Source organism: Tyto alba, unplaced genomic scaffold (genome assembly GCF_018691265.1).
Source record: "Tyto alba isolate M040663 unplaced genomic scaffold, T.alba_DEE_v4.0 Super-Scaffold_9, whole genome shotgun sequence".
In the NCBI taxonomy this organism is placed as follows: domain Eukaryota; kingdom Metazoa; phylum Chordata; class Aves; order Strigiformes; family Tytonidae; genus Tyto; species Tyto alba.
Genome location: NW_024881330.1, coordinates 19,999,305 through 20,027,277, shown reverse-complemented (window position 1 = coordinate 20,027,277; position 27,973 = coordinate 19,999,305). Strand labels below are relative to the sequence as shown.

General features: G+C 37.5%; 1 protein-coding gene across 1 annotated transcript; it reads right to left on the bottom strand.

Annotated features, from left to right (window-relative positions):
• Positions 1-348: 348 nt before the first annotated feature.
• On the bottom strand, positions 349-27,342 carry EIF3E (eukaryotic translation initiation factor 3 subunit E). The gene is made up of 13 exons (XM_033000146.2): positions 27,206-27,342; positions 25,326-25,440; positions 20,146-20,263; positions 16,425-16,467; positions 15,858-15,962; positions 13,670-13,795; positions 12,061-12,185; positions 10,959-11,085; positions 8,737-8,838; positions 7,611-7,720; positions 2,028-2,130; positions 1,641-1,775; positions 349-516 (listed from the first exon to the last, which is right to left on the bottom strand). Exons 1-13 carry the CDS (start codon positions 27,293-27,295, stop codon positions 478-480), a joined length of 1,338 nt encoding a protein of 445 aa, XP_032856037.2. The 5' UTR covers positions 27,296-27,342; the 3' UTR covers positions 349-477.
• Positions 27,343-27,973: the final 631 nt, after the last annotated feature.

The following is a 27,973-nucleotide window of genomic DNA, read 5'->3' as shown; positions in this document are numbered from 1 at the left end:
GACTACATATGCCTTCACTCTACCAAACTTCTTCTGTGACAAACAAACATGTAAATGCCGAAAAAGATTTTGGTTTGACCAAATGTTCAGTGGGGAACCATTTGTTTGCACCACCCGCTTTTAGTGTTTTGTGTGACATTTGCAATAGATTCTAACTAACTGTAATTCCTTGCTTCCAAACTCAGACAGCTCTGAGAGCAATAGCATCCTTCTGTACAAAGAAATCTAACAGAACTGACATTTTAAATTTTGCGAACTGTGATCCAAAATGTTTCAGAACACTATTATGCTAAAAAGCTCCTGTTCAACATAATTAAGCATCTAAGTAAGTTATAGATAAACACAGTGTTAAAATTAGCCAATTTTATTCAAATAATGTTAGATGGAACACATAATTACCTCTTCTCAAAAAAGTTACATATTTATGTGGTTTTTAGTCAAATGAAAACTGATTTCCCCCCCCTCTACAGAAGTATTTCAGTAGAAGCCAGAGTCTTGAGTAGCCCAGTTGGGTGCCTAAAAAACAAATAAATAAAAAGAATCAGTAGAAAATAAATTACTATACTACGGGTTGGTTACTGAAATTTATGAGATACGATTAAAAAAAGTTTACAAGAGTGATAAATGGCTAACAGGTGGCAATACTGTTAATTAGTGAATGATACCCTATAAGTTTAAAGCAAGTACTGATATAGCAGAAATACATGCTGTAATTAAGTTGTAGAGCCTGAGTCCCCCAAGCTAGTAGTTTCAAAATGGAAAATTTCTAGAATATTCCATACTAAATATAAAAATAATTTGGCAGCTATATTTTTAAAAGAAAATATTATCACGTTAAGCTTCACATGACTTTCCTTTAATGGAATAAACTAATCCACCATTGCTTGTCCAGCTTCCATCAGTATTTCAGCCAAGCAGTGAGGAAGCCCAGTAATACTTTTAATATTTTGTAAGTTCTTTTAATGCATGGTTTGCGTTTTTTTTTTTTTTTTATGCTTTAAGTATGTACATCTCAGTCCTTAGTAGACCTCAGTCATCCACCTTACACTGTTCTCCTCCCTCACAAAGCTTCCCATATTGTAAAGTGAGCAGAGGCAAAACTAGATGATCTTGATGACTTCCTTATTTTCACTGGTCCTACTTAAACCTTTGGCTGACCTAATTATATTCTCTAGTATTTCATGAAATGGGTTTAACAGGGTTTTGCACAACTCCCCCTTCGTGTTCCAGTGTTAAGCATCATTCATTCTTCTCTCAGTACTATATGTGCAACTACAGATACCTTTCAAGTACAACCCACTTGAAAAAAGAAATACAGCTACTTTTATAAATGTTACCCTTCAAAACTATCTCTTTTCAGGTGGAGGAGGAGACCATTTAAAGGAATTAGAATCAAATGATGACAGAAACACACCTAGTTACACAAAAAAAAATTACCTAGGGATGAGAAGTGGAGCAAGAAGGAAACAAGAATCACCATCTAATGCTCACTACAAGAAAATACGACTTTTCAATTTAATATGCCAGAACTAGAAGTAGGTACATCTGATGAATTAAAGAACAGATTAAGGATTATATTGAAATGTATCTCTCAAAAAAAAAAAAAAGGAGGAATTCAGAAAAATACAACATATACCAACCTCAGATCTACCACTTTGATTCAATTTCTTCTCAATGTTCATAGCCAACATTTGGCTACGAAAAGAGAGGCTTTTGGTCTTTTCAATCACTTGTTGATAAGGTGAGACTGCATTGTTGCCCATGACTACATGGCCCTAAAACACAGGAAAGATACAGCAAATGTAACAGTCACTCAGAAGGATTACGCCTTTAATGCTCTACACTCAGAGCTTTCACAAATCATCTCATACACAGGATCAAAGAATTATAAATGAAGTTCACTATACATATTGGACTAAACAAAAAAAAAAAGAGCAGAAAATAGAATTTGCTATTTCTGAATAAGTTAAAAAGAAATTTAATGAAAAATTCAACAACATCACTTAGATACATCTGTACAGTCTTACCAGCTTTGAATCCAGTTTGGCATCTAATCGTGCATTTCGAATTAGATTGACAATCCATCTTTCTGCTTCTTCAGGAGTCATATTTAGTTTATCTGCCAACATACTAAAAGATAACAGATGTAATCAAAAGGTGAAATAGAATCCCACTAATATTGGTAGACATGACTAGAGACTATGGAATACAAGTTAAATCAACACGAAGTTTGGCACAGATGACTTTAAAGCTTACATACATGCACTGCTGCACATCTCCCACCCCCTCACTGTTTTATGCTGGGACATCGTAAATAAGAATTTCATGTCCTAAAAGTATATGCTTAGTAATTCTGAACTACATCTTGCACTTAAAGCTTGACCTGCCCAATCTTCATACATTCCTATTAAACCTTGCCTCCATGAACATTCTTCGGAAAATTCAGTTGTAATCTCAACACAACATAAACCAGCAACCCATCATTATAACAAGAACAATTGTTTTGCTTTTATTTTTATTTATATCCTGCAAGTAGTCACAAAAGTTTAGTCTAATTAGTCCAGGAAAGTGTCTCAGTAGCTCATTTAGCAATAAACTTCACCCGGAAGTTTCAGGAACAAGAGCCATGAGACAGAATTTGGTATAGATGTGACAGATACACTGTGGAATTTCAAGCAGACAGTAAGAGAGAACAGAAAAAGGAAAATTCTTAATGAAACAAGCACTCTTGTCCAGGAATAATTCCTTCTGATGGTGTTTCCTCTGGCTTTCCAGCCAACTCCTTCAGCTTCCTGCTGGTGGTTGGCTTATACAGGACATTTGTAACACTCATTCTTCCATCAGCTTTCAGACTAAGGTAACAAATATGAGCTAAGGGCTACACATGACCAAAAGGCCAGCTGGCTATGCTGAGTTGCACAAGAGGTCAATTTCCCACCATTTTACATGATCTCGCTTAAGCATTTTTCTGCACCTGAGTGATTTCCTTCTTGATGATTATCAGTGTCAAGTGAATACTCTGTAACAGATCAATTATTACCCCATTTGACTAGCTAGACTATCTATATAGTCTTTATACAGTCTTCTCTCCTATATATTTTTGATCTCATATCCCTCTCAACTATAAAACTAAATTCAATTTTTTGTCACAGACAAACATGAAGTGAGGGGAATAGGAAAAAAAAAAAACCCTGAAGTAACTTAACTCACTGCAGTGAAATGACACAAACAGGCAACAAAGTATCTGCAGTTTGACAAAGCAAAGGGAAGTAAATTCCAACTACCATTGCTACTGTTCTACTGGAACTGTTAATCTGTGGTTGAATTAGCAATTGTAGAGAGTTAAGGCAGACAAATTAAGAGAACAGAAGATATCAGGGATGTAAAGTTTTGTAAAATCATCAGTCATCTAGGGAGAGTAAAACAGGTATTTCAGTAAGAAGCAGCTACAAATTGCTTTACTACCTTTGAATCAGTGATGTTAAGCACTTGACTTTAAAGAAATTTTAAATTGAAAGAACATGGGAAGGAGTGCACCTGTGTTGTTTGTTCTCGTATTTCTTTTTCAGAAGCATCAATAGGATTCAGATAAAATGATTCCTCCTCCAGATAACCACAGGAATGGCTACTGCCACTACACTGGGGATTAAGCAACCTACCTTTGGGATTAAAGCGTGGAACCTCTATCCTTGGAGGTAGTCAAGAATCAACTAGACAAGACCTTAAGTAGCACAGTGCAACACTGCAGGGGGTCCTGCTCAGTTTTTTAACTGGGTGCACAGGATTGAACCAGATGACTTCCAGAGGTGCCTTCTAATGTAAAGCACCTTTCTGCTTAACCTAAAGTCCCCGTGTACTTGGAAGGGAAGAAGGCACAGAAAGTAATTCCAAGACAGGAACTATAAACTGTTTTGTATCACCTGCCAGATAATTCTACTTCTTCCTATTATGTCTAAATTCACCTCTGGAGAAGCTGAGATAGTATTTTTTTTTTTTTTTTTTTAATTTAAAACATGTTCTATGAACAAACATACAGCATATCTGCAGGCACATGACAGAAATAGCATACCTCTATACAGGTATTTTTTCCTGCACACACATTTGAACAACTTACAAATTGCAGAATGAAAATGACAGGGTAAAAAGGGGTATAAAAAAATCTATTTTATCTCAACTTCTAGTTTTGAGATTTACATGGATTTGAAATCTTAATTTAAAATAACCAAAGTTATCAAGTAACAACTATCTTTATTTCACTAAAAGATATCTGTATTTAAAAAACCCTAAAACTTTATCGTATTTTGATGCAAAAGATGACCGTATTTCATCACTTGTGGCAACTGGGTTCCACTTTAGGCTCTTCTCACGGAGTACACCAAAATAGAAAGCATCACCCAAAGTGCCTGGACATGTATCATGAAGGAAGTACTTGCCTGGTAAAGCAAGATACACGACCAAAAAAGTATTCTCCATCCTTCCAGAACAAATATACTGAAGATCTATCCTGATTACAATTTTGTAACAAACAACACTATTCTCCTTTTGCACTGTTAAAATAGGTAGTTAATACCCTCAAGAGATGCCAACTACAGTTCAGCCCCCATACATGGTTAACAGTTCAAGTAACAGTGACACACTCAGATTTACAAATACACCATTAACAGTAAGGAATGGAAGCAAGAAGAGTTGTTTCTTAGATTACCATTGTTTATAAAGATCCCCACTATAATCCAATAAAAAAAAAGTGAATCATAATGAAAGAATTTTATTAATATTTAAAGAATACTGTCTACCATTTCAAGTCGCAGGTGATTTCAAATGGTAGTTTCAAAAATAGTTCTTTAGATTATTTCTGTTCTACTCTTTTATAAGGAGATTCACTTATTTGGGTCATGCTAGGGCAAAAGTTGTTTAAGTTTTCCTTTGCTTAAAACGCAAATTTCCTGAATTTTACACATTTTCAAATACAATCAAACCTATCTTGTACTGCACAGAGAAGAAAAATATATAGAAAAGAAGAATGAAGCATATTCAGCTGTTCAATTAAATACAGGCATATCAAACTAACCAAAACACATTCTGAATTAATTTCATCTATTACTCCCTATTAAACATAATATTTCAAACAATAAACTAATTGCAGCATTATTTGAGATGTATAAATTTTAAGTTACAACTGATACAGCAACTAAGTCCTTTGGAAAAATGTCAGCTGTCTGACAGATGTAAGTAGTTAAACCATTAAGTGAGCCATGTATTTTCCATTTAACATAAGGAATAGCAGATTTCCCACTAATTGCTTTCAAATTTGTTCTGAATAGTTAAGTAATACGTATCAAGGACTGTGGTAGAACCAACTAGTTTTCAACTCCAGGAATAGCTGTGGAAATCACTTGTGGACAAAGAAATTAGAGAACTGTGCCTCAGTCAAATGTTTAATTAAAAGCATTTTGACTAGCTAGTTTCTTCAAAAACAAGTCTTAAGTGCACCAAGAAACAACTTACACACCCCATGTAAGCCTAAATCTAATGATGGTTACAGTTTGTGCAGAAATTTAAGGCTTATGTCCATCATTTAAAACACAATGACCTACTGAAAAGAATCTCATTACTGGTGATTGATTCCACATGTAATTACCTGAAGTGATACATGGCAGGAATATCAACGTCAATCTGAAATGTCTCAACTCAAAGTTTATCACTTGCCTCAGAGCACACCATAATGCTTATAAAATAAAGACACTGTCACCTATACTTACATATCACACATAACAAGGAGAGCCAACTACAATATTTCCTATCATACTTGAAGTTAAAATACCACATATGGCACGAAAAATATGAACTGTAAAATAAATAATAAACACTAAATAAATGACAGCCACGTACTATAGACCTTGGTTTGTTAAATCTTGCTATTTTTGCTGGAATGAATCAATGTTATGTTAACCACAGTTTATCAGTGGTTTTTGACTGAGACTTGACGCATGCCTATGAAACATCCTCAGACTCTGCTCATTGACTGAAGCCAGATCAGAGAAGCACACTCCTTATAAATGCATCTAGTCTTTAGGTAAAAAAAGCTTAAACATGTAGTTTCACTGAAAAATTGTGCTTGAATATGTGCAGTATTCACAGTACTTCATTTATAGGAAATCACAAGACACTATAGGGTTTTATTTTCCCTAGAAACTCATCTCTAAGAAAACTTTATTTATATTTTCTTCAAATACTTATTCAAAACCCCTTTATCCCCAAATGTGCAGTATTCTGCTTAAAGTGATCTTAGATAAAGCATTAACCTCCTTATGAAAATTAACCTAAGTATGCAAGTTTTGTTCACGCCATCTAGCTCAGTTTACAACTATGCTTAAAACACAATACACCACAGCTGATCAAAAGGCGCAGATTCACTGTTTGCTTTTTACATTGAACTCCTTGACTATTTTAAGCTGATACAAAGGATAAAAAAAAAATATATATATTTTTCCACATGCATTGAAGATAAATGTGTCACACAGTGAAGAGAGGTTAAAAGTAGTAAGAATCTTTGTCTTTTCCCTGACTACACCTATCTATGAAAAAAGTAATCCTTTCAATAACCTTGCAAAACTCTAGGACAATTTTCAATTTTCTCTCAAGTCCTTCTCTTTTGAAATCAAGCACCGTTAAATCACTTCCTCAGAGGACCAGACACACATTTGCTGTGGATACAAGATGGTAACAAGACTCCATTGAACTTGATCGATTTAACAGCTTTGGTTTCTGCTGTCTCAAGGATCTCTGCACTGTTCTCCACCATTGAGATTTTTATAGCATTCAGAGTTTTTCACTTCACTTTTTTCCTTTTTAATTTAAGGGATGTGGAAATATGAGGAATGGGGTCAAAGGCCAAGTGGAAAGGGATCTCAAGCATGCATAACATCTTCCTGCTTAGTTGCTACAATAGAGGCATCAGAGCTGATCCATTTGGAAAGTCTGCTTTTACAAAATTAGTTTGAGTAAACGACACACATCCTTGCTATTAAGAACGTAATTTTCTTACAGCCAGGACACTTGCTTTGTGCCACAGGAAATATGATCTATTGTTTTCAAAAAAGCAATACAGTTCTAAATTTTCAAATAAGACAGACATGGGTATCCGTAGCTACCAAATATAAATAAATTTAAACAATTACTGTACTTGCAATTTGTATTTACTTAATATTACCACTCTATATCAATAGATGTAGAACTGAGCTCCAAATTAAGATACCTGGACTTAGGTGACAACTGGGTAAGAAAGTTCCCATTAAATCCAGTAGAGTGCTAACTTGACACACTATGGGAAAGTTTTAGCTTGAAAACACTGTTTGGGAGGTTGGGGGATGGTAGAGAGAGGTTCTTTTAAAGTTAATCACAATAAGTCAACTTTAAAATATGATTGCTGTAATTTAAGTATATCATATTAGAGCTATAAAACTATGAAGACAACTATCCAATTAAATTTTAGTTAATGATTTTCATTTCATCTGATGAACTGAGTATTTTACTATTAAAGTTTGCACTGTTTGTCAAACTGTCATCCATGACTGATTTTCCTGAACTGGTGTATTAAGAAGTTATCTTACCCAATGCTGATACATTGATGGATGCGACAAAAAGTCTCAAATATGAAGAGACGGGCATTCTCAATGAAGTCCTCAAGGCACGCCACTAAGAAGAAATCATTCACAAGCACCTGCAAATGTAAGGAGAAAAGGAACACTGGGAACATGGAAGTAGGGATTTACTGGTAGCCACTGTCAACAAGCAAGATCAGTGAACAGCCCATCAAAACTAGTTCTTGGTATGTTCCAAGATGTGGAGAAAAAGCCACAGATTTAGGAAATTTTCATTGTTCTGCAGCTTGCTAAATTAAGATCACTTGCTAACATGATCACTGAGGTCTGACTCAAGAACAATGTCTACTGCTGTCATAATCCTACTGAAGATCCCTCCAACATGTAAAATTTAACTCCTCACTCATATTGTAGGATTCTTCTCTCACTCTGCTATTTGATGAGAATTCTCCTTACCATGCAAATCAGCTTACTTAGTAGTGCAAGAATGCCTATACAGTTTGGATAAGATCACCAGCCCTATGCAGGGAAGATAAGCCTTCTGATTTACCCAACTAGGTGACTAATACTAATGAAAGGAAAGCCAAATCAGAGGCTGTAAGAATTAGTACTAACGTTCAGCTATTAGAAATACTTTTACACCAGTCAACCGAAGCGTTAGGTATCTTTAAACGTTCATAGTAGATTAACTCAGATTTTTCCAATAATATGTATTTAACTATCCTAATGTTATTTCACATTACTTTTCACCATTATAATTCCAGGATGCAGTCTTTCACAACAAAAGACAAACCCAAACTTCTCATCAAGCACTTTTCAAATACTGATGGAAAAGCTGAAGCTCAGCCAAATACATAATTACCTATATACCCGTTGTTCTAGGGATGCTTAAATATAATTTTAAAGCTATATCCTTAGCAGTATGTCTTGCTTAAGCGTTACAAAATGAGTTGTCAAAAAGACTCCCCAAAGCCACCAAACCACACACAAAAAAGCCACACACCTGTGACTTAAACATCATCAGAAGACATGGGCAATGGAATCAACCACCACTTCAAACAAATTAGCTGGCAATCGTGAATTTTAGAGATCTTTACTTAAGGAAGAAAAGTCTTATAAATGTTATAAACCTTACCGTTTCACACTCCCTCAGCTTCTTCTGTGCACCATCGAAATCGAAATTAACATACAAGCATTCCACAAACTCTGTGATAGGGTCCCTGTATGTGTAGGATTCCTGTCAAAAAAAATAGGAACAATATTAGAAATCAAGGCCACAAGATCACTCTAGAATTCCAGTATTAAATTTTGTTTGAAGAATATAAGGAAACAAGTCCAGAGATCATCTTAAATAAAATATTACGTTAAACTTCCCAATTCGTGTTATAAAAACTGAGTAAATGTTTAACCATACTATTAGGGGAAAAAAGAACACAACCAGAAGTACAGTTTCACCTTCAGCATTTAGTGCTGCAATCTCTGGGTTAGAAAAATGCCAGAGACTAGAGCTGGTTCTGTACCAAACCTTCAAATTTCTTAAAATATGGTAGAACAGGTGTTCTTCCTAAATTCCGATTTTCAAGACTAGTCCAACACCAAATCCTTTATGCTTCAAACCGAATGATCATTTGATTTACACTGACAACATAGTTAACACAAATAATGCTATTTTCTATATACAAAATACTTGAATTTGTTTTGACATTACAGAAATTACTCAACTTACTTAACTACAAGGCATGAACGACACTAGATCTATATACATCTGTGTAAATGAAGACATAATTAAACATCCTCTGATATGTCTACAGCACATTTTACAACAGCTTAATTCACTACCTGTCAATATCTGCTTTAGTATATGAAAAGATCAGCAGATTAAGGGAACTACCAAGAGTTTCTTTTTCCCCGTGGATCAAAGCTATTTTTCCTTCCCCAAAGAACTGTATTTACAGTGTTATTATTTAGGTTTAAAATTGTTTTATATGTAATTTTTTTTTTTTTTTTTTTTTACGTCAGAATTGAACTTGTTAACCACATAATTAACATACACTGTGTAAAACAGTCTTGCATCGATTGCCTTTTAAATTTAATAGGTATGAACAACTGCTTACCTATCAGTTCAATACCTGCAAAAGTACTAGAAGTATTAGCAATCTCTAACTGCTAATAGGGCAATCAGCCTACCATATGACATTTGACAAATCACTTTGTTCAAGGCTTTATTCTTCCTATGTAGACAAGCTGCTAGTTATCCAGTCTGAACTGCTTTCAAATCTATAAAACCTCTGCCACTTCATGATTTCTTATAATGAATTATACAGAGTAGAAGACTACCAAGAAGTAAATCTCTTATCAGATATTTCAAAACCAAAGTCAGCAGAGTTGGTATTTTCAAAAGGAACATCCCAGTGATCCTTTTTATATTCACACCAATTGCACAAGATAAAACAAAACCAAAAGTTGTAAAACGATACTTAACTTCAAATATTAGAAGTTCACATTACATTAGAAGTTCAATGCTAAAAATCAAGTTTTAGTTTAAGATAAAAAACGAGTCTTAACACTTCAACTGGTTTATAGCTTCTTATGCTACCTCTTTTGTGAGCACTAATGCTTAAAAACAAATTAATATATGCTTAAAGTTTCATTTTTGTATTGACTGTGCTTTGCATAGGTAGTTACATCAATGCTCGAAGTGGATATAATCGATTACTAGCCTGCAACAACTGCACTGTCACATACATATCATGGTTTACTATTCACAATATATGCTATTACCATTAGAAGTGTTTGAGGCATGATGGCTTGTATACAGGTTCTATGCTGACTTCAGCTAAAAATCTTTGCCACAACTCCCTTGATTTCAATGAAGCAAAATTATTTTATTGCTCTTTTCCATGTCTATATTCTCTTATAGCTATGCCAACAGAAGCACTTTCAAGGAACTGCACATGGATACACAACAATGCACACAGTTCAGTGGTTCTGAAATGCAAACAAGAACCCCTATTCATGGAACAATTCATGGACAGCTGAAAAAGAAGAATCAGATCCAAAGCCATTTCACATAGCTCACTGAATTTTCTGCATTTACTCATAAAGAAAGAAAATCAAAATTAAGTGCATATTCTATTTTACTCATTGCTTGTTGACATGAAAGGAGGAAAAAAATTTTTCTGTCCTCCCACTGATCGACACGTATTTTGCATCACAGTGAAAAATTAGCTCAGTGAGAGAAAGTGAGCACCAATATGTAAGTAGAAGTCCTAGGCCAGTCGTGTCGTGCTATTGAAGAAAGTTATTATGAAGTCTTAGTAAAAAAGGACAGAAAAGATCAGATATTTTAGTCCTTACCTGCTGAATAACCTTGACTAGGTCTTTCAGCACTTGCCTACGCTTTCGAACATCCTTGTTTGTTATGACTGCAGTAGTCAGATATCTAAGGATATGCGGGCACATTGTCTGGATTGCATTGAGATATCTAGAAAGAAAAAAATATAGATAAAGCTCAGATCAAAACAGTGTTCATAAAAAATAGCTTAGGCATCTTTTATGCAATACAATACCAGGGTTTATGACTGACCACTTATTCAAATATAGAAGAATGATTTATTTTTGTTAACCTTATGATCACCTTTTTCAGCAGTGTGCGGGGAAGGGGGCACTGCAAAAGAACAGTCCATATGCTAAGATCAGGTCAACACAGATATTTTACAAGAGGGGCTTGCATGGGCACACAAAACCACTGGAAGCCCTTTTTCATATTGTAATCTGAGCCTGCAACTTTCCTGTTCAACTCTCCAATAAATTAACCTCATTTACAAGAGACAAGTATAAACAAATCAACACATACACTATGAAACAAAAAAGCAAAAGTGTGTACTACAAGTTACCAGTCTGAGTTCATCATGCTAAAAATTCAACTGATTTTCTTTAGTATTATTCTATTTTAAGACATTACCTCCAAACAGGTACTAGGAGAGCAAAACTTGTAACCAATTTCTCAGTGTTAAGCTGTTATAGACTCCTAGATCCACATGAGATGCCAGTCATCTCACAAATGGCTATAGTGTTTCAATTTTGATTTTTATTCTCAGATTTGCCTCAAGAACCCTTCTTAAATAGGTTTTGTAAAAATCAATAGAACAATACCTTCCCCTCCAGCCCTAAAAATGTGGTAAGAATTGGTGATCTAGCAAAACCAGTTATTCTGTTCCCCACAAAGCATCAGGAAAAAAAAGAGACAGATCCTCCTACTTCACCACTCCTTCTCCATGAAGAAAAGCAGATTATATACAAAAATTCAAAAGAAGGCTTGGAAAAAAAATAATATTCAAAGTGTCAATATTAGAACTTCTGAAACAGCCTCAGGCTCTGGGCTGAAAAATGTTTAACAAGCTTGTATATTCATCACCTGCCACATTTAAAGACCCCAACATAACACAGCACAACTTACTGTGGCTGATAGAGAAAAAGGTCAATGATATTGTCTCTCCCTTTAGGATGATTAAAAAACACAAACAGAGACCAGTGGATGAGCCATGTTCTTTGCTGTAGAGACTGCAGCGGAGAGCTGACAGACTAAAAGAAAACATAACATTGGTTTAAGTCATATAAAACACAGAATGTTTACATGAATACTAATGCATGGAAACCTGTAATTGTTCAAAAATTTATGATTTTCTACTGGCTCCTTTTACCTGTTATCACTCTCAGGCTGAGTTTGACCTCCAGCTCTTTAACCTGTCATCTGTTAAAGATGAATCTGCTGAAAGTTACAACCAATAAAAATTTTCCAATATTATATTCCAATTTGTTTGCCAGAATTTGTATTCTGTTATGGTAAGAGCATAGATTTTAGTTCTCCAAAGACCACCATACTAACATAAATTATTATTACCCTTTCTAGTCCTGAATTTTGTTTCTTGTATTCCCTCTTCAGATGTGATCTGAGGAACTACTTGGCTTCTCTATCTTTTCAGCTTTTCTTCCTCTCTAAAACCTCACAGGACCTTTTTTGCCATATAGTCTCAATGATGAAACACCATAATCACTTTCAGCCAAGAAATAAGAATGTAACTGTCTTCATTTAAACCAGCTGATAATGCACAAATAAGGATTCAGCTCTAAATATCTGTATTAGCTCCAAATTTCAGCAGTACTTCAAATAGATTACAAAGCAACATACTGAGAATGAACTGACGTAGCAAGTAATAATCATGCCAAAGAGCATGACAACTACTATGATTCTATCCTAAAAAAAAATAAATAAATCTCAGAGTCTAATGAATAAGTCAAATTTAATAATCTATTACCTACCATATAGGCTCAAAGATGGGAAAACTGGAGAAAATTTGTTAACATTACTTATCTACCACACAGATAAAGAATATATTGGGGAGGGGGGACCAATCCAAAAAATGACCAAACACCTATTCAAGATTCTGGCTCAGAAGAGTAAAACTCTCACATTTCAGATGTGGCCATTAAATCCCCATGAGTAGAAAGAAGTCTTTAATCACTGCAGTTGCTCTGAACTAGTACTGCAGCTCCACTCTTTCTCTTCAAGTTTTTGGTGTTCATCTGAATTCAGGAGCTGGTGAGGAAGCTGAATACTATTTACAGAAACAAGCTGTCTTGCATTTCCTGCTAAAAGTGTTATTTTCATGCGATAAGAGTATAGTTTAGTTTCATGCCTTTTATTCTTTACAGAATATGAGTAGAACAACTATCTGAAATTTAAGCAGCAAACAATTCCATGCAGTGATACCCTGTCCTCAAATTTAACCTTGAGACTAGTTTGGTTTTTTTGTTTATTGGTAATACTTTAAAAGTTCTCAGTTATATTTTCAAATGTGATGAGGGAAGCAAGTAATCTGAAAAAAGAAGCCTCAGTATTTCTTCATGGGCACCCTCTGACTCTCCCACTATTATTAAGAAAGTATCTAGTGAAAAAGTGGTTAACTACTCCTAAACAAGCCTGCAAGTGATTCATAATTAAACCTGAATACAAACAGCTTCAACATTTCACCTTACTCACGTCACACGATCAAGATTTTACTTACGTTATTATCTATTGTCTCCTTTAGTCTTGTGAGATCTTCCATGGCTGCATCCCAATTCTGCATCAGAATTTCAGATGCCAGTTTTCCCCACAGAGAACTCAAAGCATTTCTGTCTGTTGCTGGAACCTATTTTCAACAAAAGTAACAAAGTCATACTCCTAGGATTTTTTTTTTTATTATTATTACTTACTTCAAAAAATACTAAAAATATTTTCTGGCAGTATTTTTAATTTACAATATAAAAATTTGTACTGTCCTATCTTTCCAAATGAAGTATTTCTTTTTTAAATGCAATTTAGGTGCCAAAGAAAATACAGCAGCAAGGCTGCTGAAGTAGAAACTAGAAAATCTTGTCAAAGTAAGACAAAGCTCCATGCTGCTATGGTTTAAGAAGTAAAAAAAAAAAAAAAAAGAAAAAAAATGAAATGGCTAAGCACCAGATGACACACTAGTTCCAAATTTTTTTACACCATATAAAAATGCTTCTGAACTACTAAACCAAGGTTACTACAAAGCAGGTTCCCAAAGAACTCATGACAGTAGGTAACAGCCTTAAAAAAAGCTAGTATTTAAGGTTCTTTCTGCTAATGCTGTGCCAAAAAGCATACTTCTTACAGAAACATCCAGTAAAACTGCAACTTTGCAGTAGTGAATTTGTTTCCTGGAAGGGTAGTCCTGAGGTCAAGCTGTGTTGGTTTTATACAGGAGTGAATCACACTAGGTCATTCACAGTGTCAAATTCTGTTCTCAGATCAGTTACAATAGTTCTTTCATAGGTTATGTTTCATCATACAGAACTTTAAACAAATCTTCTCCCATCAGAATTAGTAACAAAAGTCTTATACCAAGCTGTTACCAACACAAAAAAACAGTACTTCACTTTTTGAAATTAGTTATTTGACATGTAAGAACATAATGCTAAGCCCAGAAATAAAGCATGAAGAATTAAGGACAGCTGCTCACAAACCTACATAAGTAACTTTTATTTCCCCTCAGCACATGGAATGTACTTAACACAGAGTCATACAGAAGTACTCAGCATTATCTTCAACATTTAAACTAAGAATTCACCTTATTCCTACTTTAAACCCTATTCTGATTAAAGATATATTTCCCAATTTTGCATCTTTAATTATAGTCAATACAGAACTACTGTTATTTCCTCTAGCAGTATTTCAGAAAGTTTAGGATCTTTTTAGATAGGACTAGAAACTAGACAACAAGAAACCAACCTCAACATACAAACCACTACACAGTTTCAGCAATCACTCCACATATCCACGATACACAGTTTAGAAGTCAAGATCTTCCAGGCAACCCAGGTACCAATTTAGTAGATATTTTTAGTTGAGGAAGTTCACATGCACTGTGCTGGTTCCAAGTCACATAATTACAGTTAGCTATTCACAATAACTGCTTTTAGATACTGCAGCTGTTCTAGCTACAGTATCTGGATTTTCAAGCAGTTACCTTAAATTTCCCTTTGTTAGTAAAATGGCACATTCACTGACCACCAACAATAAATTTACTGTGCTGAGATTCTTACAAGACACTAAATCTTCATTCTCAAAATTCACTCCTACCATTAACAAATGATATGAATTACAACAACATGAAAAAGAGTTGCTTCAGAGATGATGGATCTGGTTCTACAATTCTCATTTAAAGCTGTTTACATTTCCTAGGCAGATGACTTATACTCTTAAATCCAACACAAATGCAAGGGAAGACAGATGAGAGTTCAGATAAGAAGCTGGCAGTTCACTGTTACCACCAATTATGTTCAATCCACCTGCAAGATTTTCACTACTGTTGATAACATCTGTGCACAAAAACAAGAAAACAAGTATTCTTTTTTTTTTTTTTTTTAATATTTTTTCCAGGATACATTTACAGGGAGTAAAGTAGTATTCAGTAATTAAATATTACCATGAGACCTACAAATTTAAAAGACAGTTCTGAATTCAGCAATGACAACAATGGAATTACTGGAAAATAGTCGGTGATGTTTATTAACAATTATTTTCAGCTTTTCTTTGGTGCACAGTAATTGCCTCAAAAAAGCTCAAAAGTAGCATATTTCAAGAATTAACATAAAAAACTTACTGGCCTAAGTATTTAACTGAAAAACAAAACAAAAACAGAAAATCCACAAAATAAAACCCCAAATCAAACACCCCAAACTTACCAGAACCCTAAAGAAGTAAAGATATTCTGCAGCTCCTGAGTAATTACCACATTCGTACTGGAATTTTGCATACCTGTAGAGTGTATCTAGGTACTCCTGCCTAAACTGAAAAAGAACACAAAAAAAGCTCTTCTTCACTAGGAAAAATGCTGTTACACGCCAATTTTAATAGTAAAGTAACCTTTGAAGTTTTTAGCTTCTTTGAAAGACACTGTACACAGATAAGACAATAGAAAACTAATATACTCTTAATCCATGCCACTGAATTAAAGATTATACTAATACCGGAAAAAAGGTGAAATGTTGTGTTACAAAGTAAACCACACCTTAGTTGCAAGGATGCAGCTAACATTAAGCTCCAGTTTTATTTTTGTCTGGATAAAAATTAAAAGTTTCAAGTCAATCAAATAAAATACATTAGCATTAGAAATTCTGTCTATTAGCTACATTGGCATGAGACAGGACAAAACGCTAGTCCATTATTGCTCAGAGCTGTTGGCTGTGGGGAAAATTGGATGGAGATACTCAGAACTGAATTCAAACAGATATAAGAATTAAAACACTTACACCATGCTTCTCAGCTAAATAGTCAAACAGCATCCGACCATCCCTATAATAAAAAAAGATAAAAACTGCTGGTTTTGCAAAACAGACTGTCACCACACAACATGCTACATAACACAACCTTTAGCTATTAAAATACCCAACTAGAGTATAAATTTTAAAATTATACTCCTCTACTTGTTATAGAAAAGCAACTGCAGAAATAGTGAGCCAAGTATTCCTAAAGTGCCATGAGTAAGTTTCAAGATCTTAAAATGAATAGAATTTTAAATAAAGAATTGCAACAATAACTAGAGTTAAGAAGGGATTTGATGGCATCCTTAGCTTTCAGTATGAAAGTTGAATTCTGACTTAGAGCTCTTCCCACTCATATTCTAATTCCACAGCAGTTACTTCAGCCAAGCAGTATGAATTTAACAGGAGACAGGAAAAAAAAAATGCCAAAGACTGAAGTAAGATCAAATTAGAAAGGAAACTTATCCCACTGTTAGTACTGGGACACAGTGGTTAGCAAGAACACCTCTACCATTGCAAATGCCTGCAGAATGCACAACTATAAACAGTAATCACACTTAGTAAATTCTAAACATCTAATTCACACATGAACATATTTCTGAAGTTTTGGGGTTTTTTTAGTCAACAGGGATAATAAAAAGACAAGCAATATTATCTAGATCAAAGGAAAGTTCAAGGCTCCAGTAGGCAAGCATGAAATTATCTACTACCAGTCAGTCTCATATTAATGACCACAGGACTTCAGATAACTACTGTTTAAAGATACCACAGGTAAGTTAGTGAATAATTTTTTTTATCCAGTATCTGCAATGGATCTTGATCAGCTCTTAGAGCAAAATTTTAACACATCAGCTTTTCAACGCAATAAAAATTCCATTCAAAAACTCTGCTGCAATCACCTGGCAACAAGAACCACAGTTGTTCATCTAGATAGTTGAACTTATATTCATAAGTAAAAAGTATTTTCAATTTGGCACTTCAATTGTATGGACTACCTTTTTACAATAAAGAAAGAATTAACGATATTTTTCTATTTTCCATCCCCCCACCACCCTGCAGCTTCACTACCTGCAGCAACCCTCCACTTCATCTCCTCTGTGCATTCACAATCAATCATGTGGCTAAGATGACTTGGACAATTCATGAAATTATTATGTTTGATAGAACACATACTTGGGATTTAACTGAAGAGGAGAGCACCAAGCTATAAATTCCTCTTGGGACAAAGATACAGTACAAGTTTATGAAGGGGAAAATTTCCCAATTTACTGTGAAATCAACTGACTGCAAAGCTGTGAGTTTAACTGGAACTTATAGTATAAGATTATACAGTGAAATAGCACATTGCCAAGGTGGCCAGGAATGACAACACCCAGTAATACTTGTGGATTTCACGGGTTTCTTCCAGTGGAACATACTTCAAGGATGAGGAATATTGACTATTCCTCTATAAAGTCAATGTCCTCCAGATTGAAACCTTTGAGCCTGATTATCTCTATTACTGTATAACCCCAACAATCTGGGTTAGAACTTCTGTCAAACCAATAACCAAAATCAGTATTTCTGAGCTGCAAAGCTTTCAGATATTTTAACAGAAAAACCAAAATACTAGTTCTGAAACAAAACTTGCTACATAGGAGCAGTAGGACTAATATTTTATAGCATTAGGCAAATTATATTTAATGCATTTTTTGATTTATCTCTTGCTTCCAAACAGGGTGTTTCTGATTTGGAATAAGTACTATTGACCAACTTCTGTGGATCAAAGGTCAAGTAACAGAACACATTTCTCAAGGAACGGTAGTACACAGAATTGCAACTTGGTAAGTATTTTTCTAGGCCAAATATTATTATAAAAACTGGCTAAAGGTGAAGCAAGAACTGAACAAGATCTCTGTATATGGATCAGAAGTTCAATTAGATTTTAATAATTATGATAGTATCTCAAAGTCTTTTCTTTAAAGTTAAGATAGACCCAGTTAATAACGTCAAGGCAGTTAATTAAGAGCAATTGAGCCTTTCACTTTCAAAGCTATACTTCCAAAAGCTGTCAAGTGACTCCTGGCTTTGCATAACCACCCATGTCATAAGCATATGTAAATATCCATGCTGAAATCAGATATAAAGGTGGCTTACTTATCCTTACAATGCTTTTTGCAGCAGAAGCTAGAGTGCATTCTGGTGATATCAGAACAGAAAATAGAAACTTTTTCTGAAGTGCTGGAAAGCTGACAGATTTATGATTTCTACAGACATCTTGTTTCATGTGCACATTTGAGATCCAATGCATTGCACCTCGTCACTTCTGCACCAGGTTCTAAAGTAGACTATAGCAAATTGTGAAAACAACATGCCAAGTAAAGGAAGCAAGAACCAAATGGGTCCATTTGGTTTCTCAGAAGTTGGACAAAGATGGGAAAGGAAAAAAAGGATGATAATCTGCATTTGAAACAAGGACTAAATTCTAATGAAATTTCTTCCCCTTCAGGGACCCATTTTCTTCAGGGGGATTGCTTCCAAACAAAGGTACACCTCACCAAGATTTCTGCACACTAGAAAAAAGAGTTTGTGCATTCAGTGTTTTTCTACGAAAATTCCAGAAGCAGTGTTACAGTCTTCCATATCAGTAGATGCATAAAGCTTGCCAACAATAAATCCAAGTACAGGTTTCACCTTCAAATTCAAGTCACAGGTGCTCCATCTGATGTGGTATGCTCTATTTTAAATCTCAGAGCAGGAAAGGTTGAAGGGATCTAATTAATTTTCCAAAGTTAGACACATTTACAATAGCAATAACAGTGCTCCCTATGTAAAGGCAAGCAGTAACTTACACTAAATGAATATCTAGTCACCTCTCTAAGTTGCACAGTTTAAAATTTAAAGGAATAATTTTCCTCTAACTGATCAGGTTCTGAGAGAAAACTGACAGGAAGAATTTAAAGCAGCTCCACATGCATTACTTCCTCAATGGCTGCAGCTGAGCCCTTTCCTACCGATCCCAATTCAGGCTTAACCACAAGAACTTCCATAGTTCTTAGATAAAAAGTGCACACAAACTCATTCTACTTTAATTACTCCCATGAGTAAAGTGAGAAGAAATTAGATATATCCTAAAAAGATTATTATGAGCACTATCTCACTGGCCAGTAAGGTGGCCAATTTGGAGGGTGAGGGAGGGTAGTAAGGGTTGGGGGGTGGGGAAAGAGAAGATTCCTGAAGGAAATATATGCTACGAGGCTGAAAGGATGCTTATCTACCAGGCCCCTCTGAATAAGAAAGATAGCACTCCATAATCCTCTGTGGAAGGTAGAAGAGGGAGAGGGAGCAGATGGTCTCCTAGAAAAGAAAACTTGTTTCAGCCCACATTTCCCCTCAAAAACCCCCAAACAACACCTTTCAGAAAACAAAAGCAGCTCCCCAACCCCTGCAAAACCAATCTTGGCTGTGATTTGACTGCACTGAATGATGACTGTCACTTGTCCCAAGTTGATTCATGAAGAACAACAGAGATATCTTAGGCACAGCAGGTAAAAGCACTGAAAAAAAGAGCAAATTGTGTCCAGCAATTTCAATTATCTGGCCACAAGCACTACTTAATTATTGGCTAGAAATAAAAATGTCTGTCTCTGCAGCTGCTACATGGAGAGCTCTCCTATCATCAACTAAGAGGTACCAGCAAGCCATCCTGAGAAATTATGTTAGAAGTTACCTAGTGGACTGCATTTGCCTTGTAGTCTCTGGATCCTCAAACATCTTGACAATAGGTTCAGTCTCAGCTTGAAGCTGCTTCAGCTGTGCAACAACAGTGGTTCTCTTCTCACGCAAAGCTAAACACACAAAAAAGATTTTAATGTAATACTTTAAGTTTTTACAGAAACCAACCTACAATTGCATGGTGCTGACAGCACAGTTGAACATATCTCACAATTCATTAACTTAATAAAAAACTTCTAACATTTGGTTCCTTTCCTGCCATGTGAAGTTCTAATCAAACCAGGACAGGCATAGATGGATCAGTCTGTATTAGAGAGGTATCTTCAGGCTTCCACTAAAGCAGAAACAATCTTTTAAGTAAGTTCTCTTATTCCAAGTAAACTTAGAAAAAAGTCAACAGTGGTATCATACTAGTAAGATGAATTTTCCTCTAACTGACCAGGTTCTGAAAGCACATTTTTACAATACTTAACTGAAAACTGACAGGAAGAATTTAAAGCAGCTCCATATGCAAAATTATGATTTGAAACACTATGCATGTTTAATTAGAACATTAAACCTTTAATGACAAATAGTTAGGAAATAGAACTAAAAGCTTTACGGTGATTATTTTACACAGACCCAAACTTCTTCACCAACTGCTACCAGTGCAAGAAAATGAACGCTTAAATAAAATTGAGAAAAGCCTATATACTTAAAAAAAAAACAACCCCCCCCCCAAAACCTAAGAAAACCCAGTAGCATCCTGAGACTGACTATATGAGCCAGAAACATGAGATAAGAGAAACCAAGATCAAATCCCAGGAGAGAACAGTATGCAAGAAGCCGTGAAAAGTGAGCCACACACCAGGACACTCAATGCCATGGTGAACCTATTGGACATTTACCTCATGATTTGGTTACAGATATATTTGTAAAGGAGGTCCAAAGTGGGTAACACCATAGTGATGACCAAGCCTATATCTAAGAATGACTTGCCATATAGGAAGTGTTCCAATAAGGAGAAATTATCTCCAACTTCAGATGACTCTTGAGATTATAGAAGAGGAAAGCAAAACAGATGAAAGAAAAAACATTCAGTTGACTTCCTAAGAGTACAAAAATGTTTTCCTGTGACATCTCCTGGCTGTGTAATTGCAAACCGATCTCATGGAAGACAAGACAAAAGCAACTATACATTGTACAGACATTTCTAAGTATAGTGGAATAAGCGAACTTAGCTTTGAGTACTGTGCTGGGTTTGTGTGTATGGCAGTGCTTCTGGTAGCAGGGGAGGGGGCTACAGCTCTGGCCCCTTCTGAGAAGCTTCTCGAAGTTCCCCCAGCTCCAAGTTGGACCCATCTTTGCGCTAAGGCCAAGCCAGTTAGCTGCGCCTCTGCGATAACGTATTTAAGAAGGGGAACCTGGGAGGAGGAGTTCGAGTTGCGAGGAAGAATTGCAACATCTATGTGAACCCTAAGGTCTGTGGAAGACCAGAGGAGGAATGGCAGGGAGATGAGACAGTGCAGAGCCCTCTGTGTCCCATGGTGTGATGGCAGGGGCTGTGCCCCCCCTGCCACCCATGGAGGTCCACAGTGGAGAAGATGCCCACCTACATCTTGTGGAGGACCCCATTCGGAGCAGGGGTCTGTGCCTGAAGGAGGCTGGGACTCTGTGTGAAGAAGCAGCCTCCACTGTTGTAGTGTGGCACTGGGAGGATTGTAACACATGAGGGTGACCCTTGCCAGAGGAGCTCAGGAAGGGCTGTATCCCATGGGAGGGATTCATGTCATATAAAGTTTGTGGAGGACTGTCTCCTGTGAGAGGGGAACCATGAGAGAACAGGGGAAGATTGTGAGGAGTTCCACTCACCCTGAGGAAGAAGTGGCTAGACTGACTGAACCCCATGTCACTTTGGAGGAGGAGGCAGAGATATCGGAAGCAAAGCTGAGTCTGGGAAGGAGGGAGGGGTGGGGGGAAGGTATTTTTAAGGTGTGGTAATGCTCCTTACTGTCCTACTCTGTCTGTTAAGTGTTGTTGTTGTTGTTAGTGTCCGAATTCAATTTATGTACTTTTTTTCGTTCCCTAAGGAGTCTGCCTTTTTCCTGTGACCGTAATGGGTAAGCCATCCCCCTCTGTCCTTATCTCTATTCCTGAGCCTTTTGTTTTACTTCCTTTCTCAGCACTGGGGTTGGGGGGAGAAGGGGAGAGCCAGCAGCTGTGTGGTGCTCGGTTGCCCTCTAAGCTCAAGACATGACAAGTACTTAAAAACAGTGAGGTTTTCACAAAAAAAAAAAAAAAAAAAAAAATCAAACCCAAACAAAACAGTGTAAAAATCTAATAAAACCAGCAATTCCACAAATAAAAATAACTTGCTTGTACATACCTTTTGATAAGTGTTGATGCATGAATATGACATATAGCATATATATCTCAGATTAAGACCTTTTCATAGAAAGCTGTACAAGCAAGCACCCTGAACATCTGACTCTACATGAAAGTATCACCTGTACTTAAGTTAATTTTGTACTGTTGAATAAAAGCCACAGATCAAACAACAGTAAATCATAATATAAAAAAAAAATCCTGCCAAACTGGTAACAAAAATCTTTGAGGCATGTTTGAAAAAAGTATAAAAACACTGAAAGTGTGGAAATCGCTGGACTATATGAAGGCAGAGCTTTCCCAGTGACTAAATTAATTCAGCTTACTTGAAGCTATGACCTTATGAAATTATGCACTTAGCAACCTGCTTAAATAAGTGACTGTAATCAGAATATTAAAAACATTAAACTAAGCACACTTCTGCGAAGTACCAAGATTGCTATTTCTTGTGCTGTCTACTATGTTAACATTTTACTACTTATTTACTACTGACTCAGTAATATTCTTCTTCAACAGATTAGAAAGGCTGGAACAAAGAAAAAAAATAAGAAAACCTATTCAGCTTTGAGATTTTTACAGCCCTGAGATGCTCTGATATTTTTTAATCAGTAGAACAGATAAGTAACCTAAAGTTAAAGCTATCATTACAACTGTTTCTCAGATTACAAAAGTGAAAACCTCTGGTTCCCATTATTATCAGGCCAATGCATCATTGCATATGCACCCACAGACAACAACATCTAATGCTAGCGTATCAAAGATTTGGTCAAAACTGTCTTGGGTTTGAGTGAATGGTGGGGCTTCTTGGTAGCAGGGGAGGGGGCTGTAGGGGTTGCCCCCTGTGAGAAGCTTCTCAAAGCTCCCCCAGCTCCACCTCTGCTCAAAAACTGAGCCAATCAGCTGCACCTCTGCAATAATGTATTTAAGAAGGGACGTGGTGATGAGCAGTGGGACTTGTGAGGAGTTGTGGCAGCTGCGTGAACACCAAGGTCAGTGGAGGAACAGAGGAAGAAAGGAGGGGGGAGGTGTGCCGGAGCAGAGACCCCCCTGTATCCCGTGGTGAGACGTCAGGGTGGCCCCCCACTGCCACACATGAAGATCTACGGTGGAGCGAGCAGACATTGATTTATGGCCTGTGTTTTTTGCCTGGATGATCAAGTTGCTGTGCCCAAAGAAGGACAGGGTCTAGTGGGAAAAGGTAGCCCCCGCTGGTGTAATTCAGCACTGGGAGGATTGCAGCATGTGGGGGGTGTCCCATGCTGGAGCAGTGTGGGGAACGCTGTGGCCCGTGGGAGGGACTCACATTGGAGAAAGTTTGTGGAGGACTGTCTGCTGTGAGAGGGGGACCACGATGGAACAGGAGGAACAAGTTCCAGAAGCTCCCCCCCACCAAAGATGGAAGAAGCAGCAGCATTGACTGCACACCCCATTCCCTGCTCCTGCGCTGCTGGGGGGAGGTGGTAGAAATATTGGGAGCAGAGCTGAGCCCAGGAAGAAGGGAGGGGTAGGGGGAAGGTGTTCTCAAGCGGCAATGCTTCTCACTGTCCTACTCTGTTACATGTTGTTAGTGTCTATAATAAATGTATGTTCTTTTTTCTTCCCCTAACGAGTTTGCCTTTTGCTCATGACCATAAAGGGTGATTTTTTTCCCCATTCCAGTCCTATCTCGAACCCCAAGCCTGGCTCTCTGTCCCTTCTTATTGCTGGAAGAGAAGGGAGAGTGGCTACGTGATGATTGCCTGCCAACCAGGCTCAAACCACAACAAAAACGTTGAATCCAGCATCCATAAGTCTACCAGTTCTCATCATATATTTCCAAAGATGCTAACTGTGAAATCTGCCATTTAAGGAGCAAGACCCAGAGACAGAAAAAGAGTTGGATGTTGTGTTTGACTATGCAAAAGCACAGAAGACTCTTCCTCCTAAACTGAAGGCAAGACAGACTGAAGTTCCACTAGTTTAGAAAAAGGTGAGGATATTCCACAAAATTAAAAAATATGAAGAAATAAGAAGAAAGCATATATTCAAAGACTACAGTCAGGAAGGAAAAAAACACAACCACAAACCAACAAACAAAAAACCAACCCAAAAAAAAAGAAACAATAGGGAAACAAAAAACAACAGCAACAAAAAACATGAAAGACAAAAATTAGAGAAAACAAGATATTCTAATTTTCTCCCCCCTCCCCAAATGCTCCTCAAGAAGATAGAAAGTAAGTAGTAAACAGGAAAATTTTCAAAATCATGAAGAAGACTGTAAGAGATTAAATTTCATATTAATTACGGTATTAATTATTATTGAATTTCTTCTAGAGAAACAGCAATTTATATGCTGACTGAAGTGAGGGAAGCACGCATTTTCAAAAACATCTGTATCTCCTCAAAGTCTAGAAATCAGCCATGGACAGAGAGATTAACGGAATTACTTACGATGTAAAACTAGCCTTAATATACTGAATGTTTTAAAGAAAAAGTTTAGCGACCCCAAATCATGGAGCAGTAGTGTTTAATTTGACAGATGAAAAATAAGTGCAACTCTAATTGGCTATAACTTTAAAATGCTTGAAATGACCAAATCAGCGTTGAAATACTTCAGACTTCACTCAAAGACTAAATTTGTGATAGACAGACCAACAAACCTAAACTTCCCAGGATTAGGGGATTCTATTTGTTTCAGTATTGCACATCTTTTCTTTAAGGCCAGATAAACAGTATTCTAGTTTGAATGCAACAAGCAAATTACCACTAGCTACTTATTATTTTAGATACAAAGGTTGTAAAACAAATTTTATTTCTAAATGAGCAGCTTACCATGTGGAATTTCATCAGAATAAAGATTTTTGTACACATCCATAGCAAAATCCACCATGTTGGTATCACTAAGGAGATCCAGTTTTCCTTGGAGTAGCTCTTTTTCATTGTATATCTGAAACAGGAATTATTAACAGATTTATTTGAATACTATTAAATACTTTCCAATTCATATTATGTAGTTACTTTTATGGAATGGTTTATTTATGGATTTTTGTCTAATTAAATCATTTTAAACATCAAATCTCACAGCTTGGCATGATCTCACAGCTCTATCATTTAGTGTTCTTACTATATAGAATCTCCACATTTCCAGTCTTGGCAAGATACTGGCAACTTTCTACTGTTTATGAATGCAGGAACTCCAAAGGCTAGTTAGAAAACAAGTAACACTTTAGATTACTGTTACTTTAACAGGAATAGTAATTCCTATTACTATTCATGGGGGGAAAAAAAAATCTCACCTGAAATATCTCTGAAAACAATATATATATTTAAAAGTAAATAAAACCTTGGTCAGATTTTTCTTTCATAGTGAATACTTTTCACAAAATAACATGCTGAACAACGCAGGCTAGTCAGATAATTTAAAATGGATGTCAGAAGAGATGCTCAAGATCCAACTTACAATTATAGCACAGATTAATCTAGAATTCGTTGTTAGGTCTACAGCATAGCAAATTTGGTTTAGCTTGTGTAACTGGATGTTGTTCTTTTAAGCTCGCCAAATTGGCTTTTAAAGTTCCTACCCCATAATTTAGCTATGAGCTGTAAACTGCTATTAGATCTTTAAGATGCTGGTGAGGGCCTGAACTAGAGTTTAGGCTCAAAAATAGAATTGTGTGAAGACTGTATTACAATTCACCACACCACATCTATGGACATCTTGGATACAGAACCTGGAAAAGTTTAATTTGTCTCTGACTGTCCTGTTGTTTAAGATTAATGCTACAAAAATAACTCTGTTGAATTAACTTGAGCTGATTTACAAACACCAAATTAGTAAAAATGTCACCAAGATGACAGACATCAAGCACAGACCATACACAAGATACGAAAACTGGTTAGGACAAGTTGTCTCAAAGTCTAAAAATAATATGTCTAAAATTATATATATTTTAAAATTCAAAGCTTGTATAATGTTACAAGTTTTGTTTCCATGTCAAAATGGACCAGAGGAGTACCTCACGTAGTTTAAATTGATGAGTTTAGTCTAAAGTATCTCTAGCATTACTGAGTTCTTTGTAGTAATGTAATTAAAACATATATATAAAAAGACCAAAAAGGCACAGCATTAAAAGGACTTACACTGAGTTTAAACGCAAATTCATGATGATAATGGTTTAAAATTAAAGCTGATTAGCAACACTATCTACACTGACACAACCCCACAGACAGCCCTGCAACCCCAAGGGCTACAAGAGTGACAAGGGCCGCAGATGGGGCAGAGGCCCAACGAGCCCTCATGCTGTCGGAAAACAGGCAGGAAACGAACTACGGCTGCGAGGCAGAACTTTTGCTTTCCCCCGCCGCATAAGGAGAAAAGAAAGGAAAGAAATGCGAGGGAGGGGAGAGAGGAGTTCCCCTCCGCCTCGCAAGTGAGCGGCCCGCGCAGCGGAGCTGCGGCTGCCCCAGGCCTCCTCTCGGCCCACGGCGCTGCTCTCCCTCCCCTCGCGAAAAAAACCCCACGCACTCCTTCCTCGCTCTCTCCCCCCTCGGCGCTGCGGCCCGCGGCTCCTCCCTCAGGAAGCGAGCTCCGAGCCGCCGCGCAGGCCGGGCCCAAGCCGCGCAGCGCCGGAGGAAGGAGACGGCGGGAGGCACCAGCAGCCGGCGGTGCCGCCCGCCACCTCGCCGTTCCCCCAGCTCCCGGGGCCGCCCACCTCCTTGACGGAGAGGAACTCCAGCAGCGGGAAGACCAAGTGCCGGTCCAAGAAGTGCGCGATCTTGGTGGTCAGGTCGTACTCCGCCATCTTGGCGACGCGAGAGGACGGGGAGGGGCGGGGCCTGGTGGCGCGCGGGGCAGCGGCGGGCGGCCGCGGCTCTTACGGGCTGTGCGCCTGCGCGGCGGCGGCTGCGCGTGCGTCGCGCCGCCCCGCCCCTGGGCAGGCGGCCGGCGCCTGCGCACTGGGCTGCGGGGTCGCCGCTGTGGGGGAGCGGGCGGTTCCTCCGCCGGGTCTGGCGGAGAGGGGCTTCTCTCGGCAGGGAGCCGGGGCAGTTTGCTGTGCCGGTGCGGGGGGAGAGGCTGGGCTGGATGCCGGGCTGGTTCCGTTCCTTCACGTGGGGTGGGGCCCTGCCTCTGCCGCGGGTTGGGTGGGGGAGCTCGTGTAGCGCGTTAGTCGGTGTTCAGAGAGGGTTTGAGCCTTGTGGCGGGGTCAGCTTAATGGAGCTTAATGTCTGAAGTGGTGGATTTCTCCTAAAAGCATTATAGAGTCGCTTTGAGGTGTGAATCCGGTCCCACCACTTTGTGCGTGAGCTTGACTTGATTTGCTGTGGTAAAGGGGAACTGGGGGGGGGGGGGGGGGGGGGGCGGGGGCGGCGGAGAGCGGCTGAAACTTCAGCACTAAGTGAAATACTTCCTAAGTGTTGTTCTATGTTGGCCATGGTTCTGAGCTCTTAATGGTGAGGGCATAACATCACATGCAGTAAGG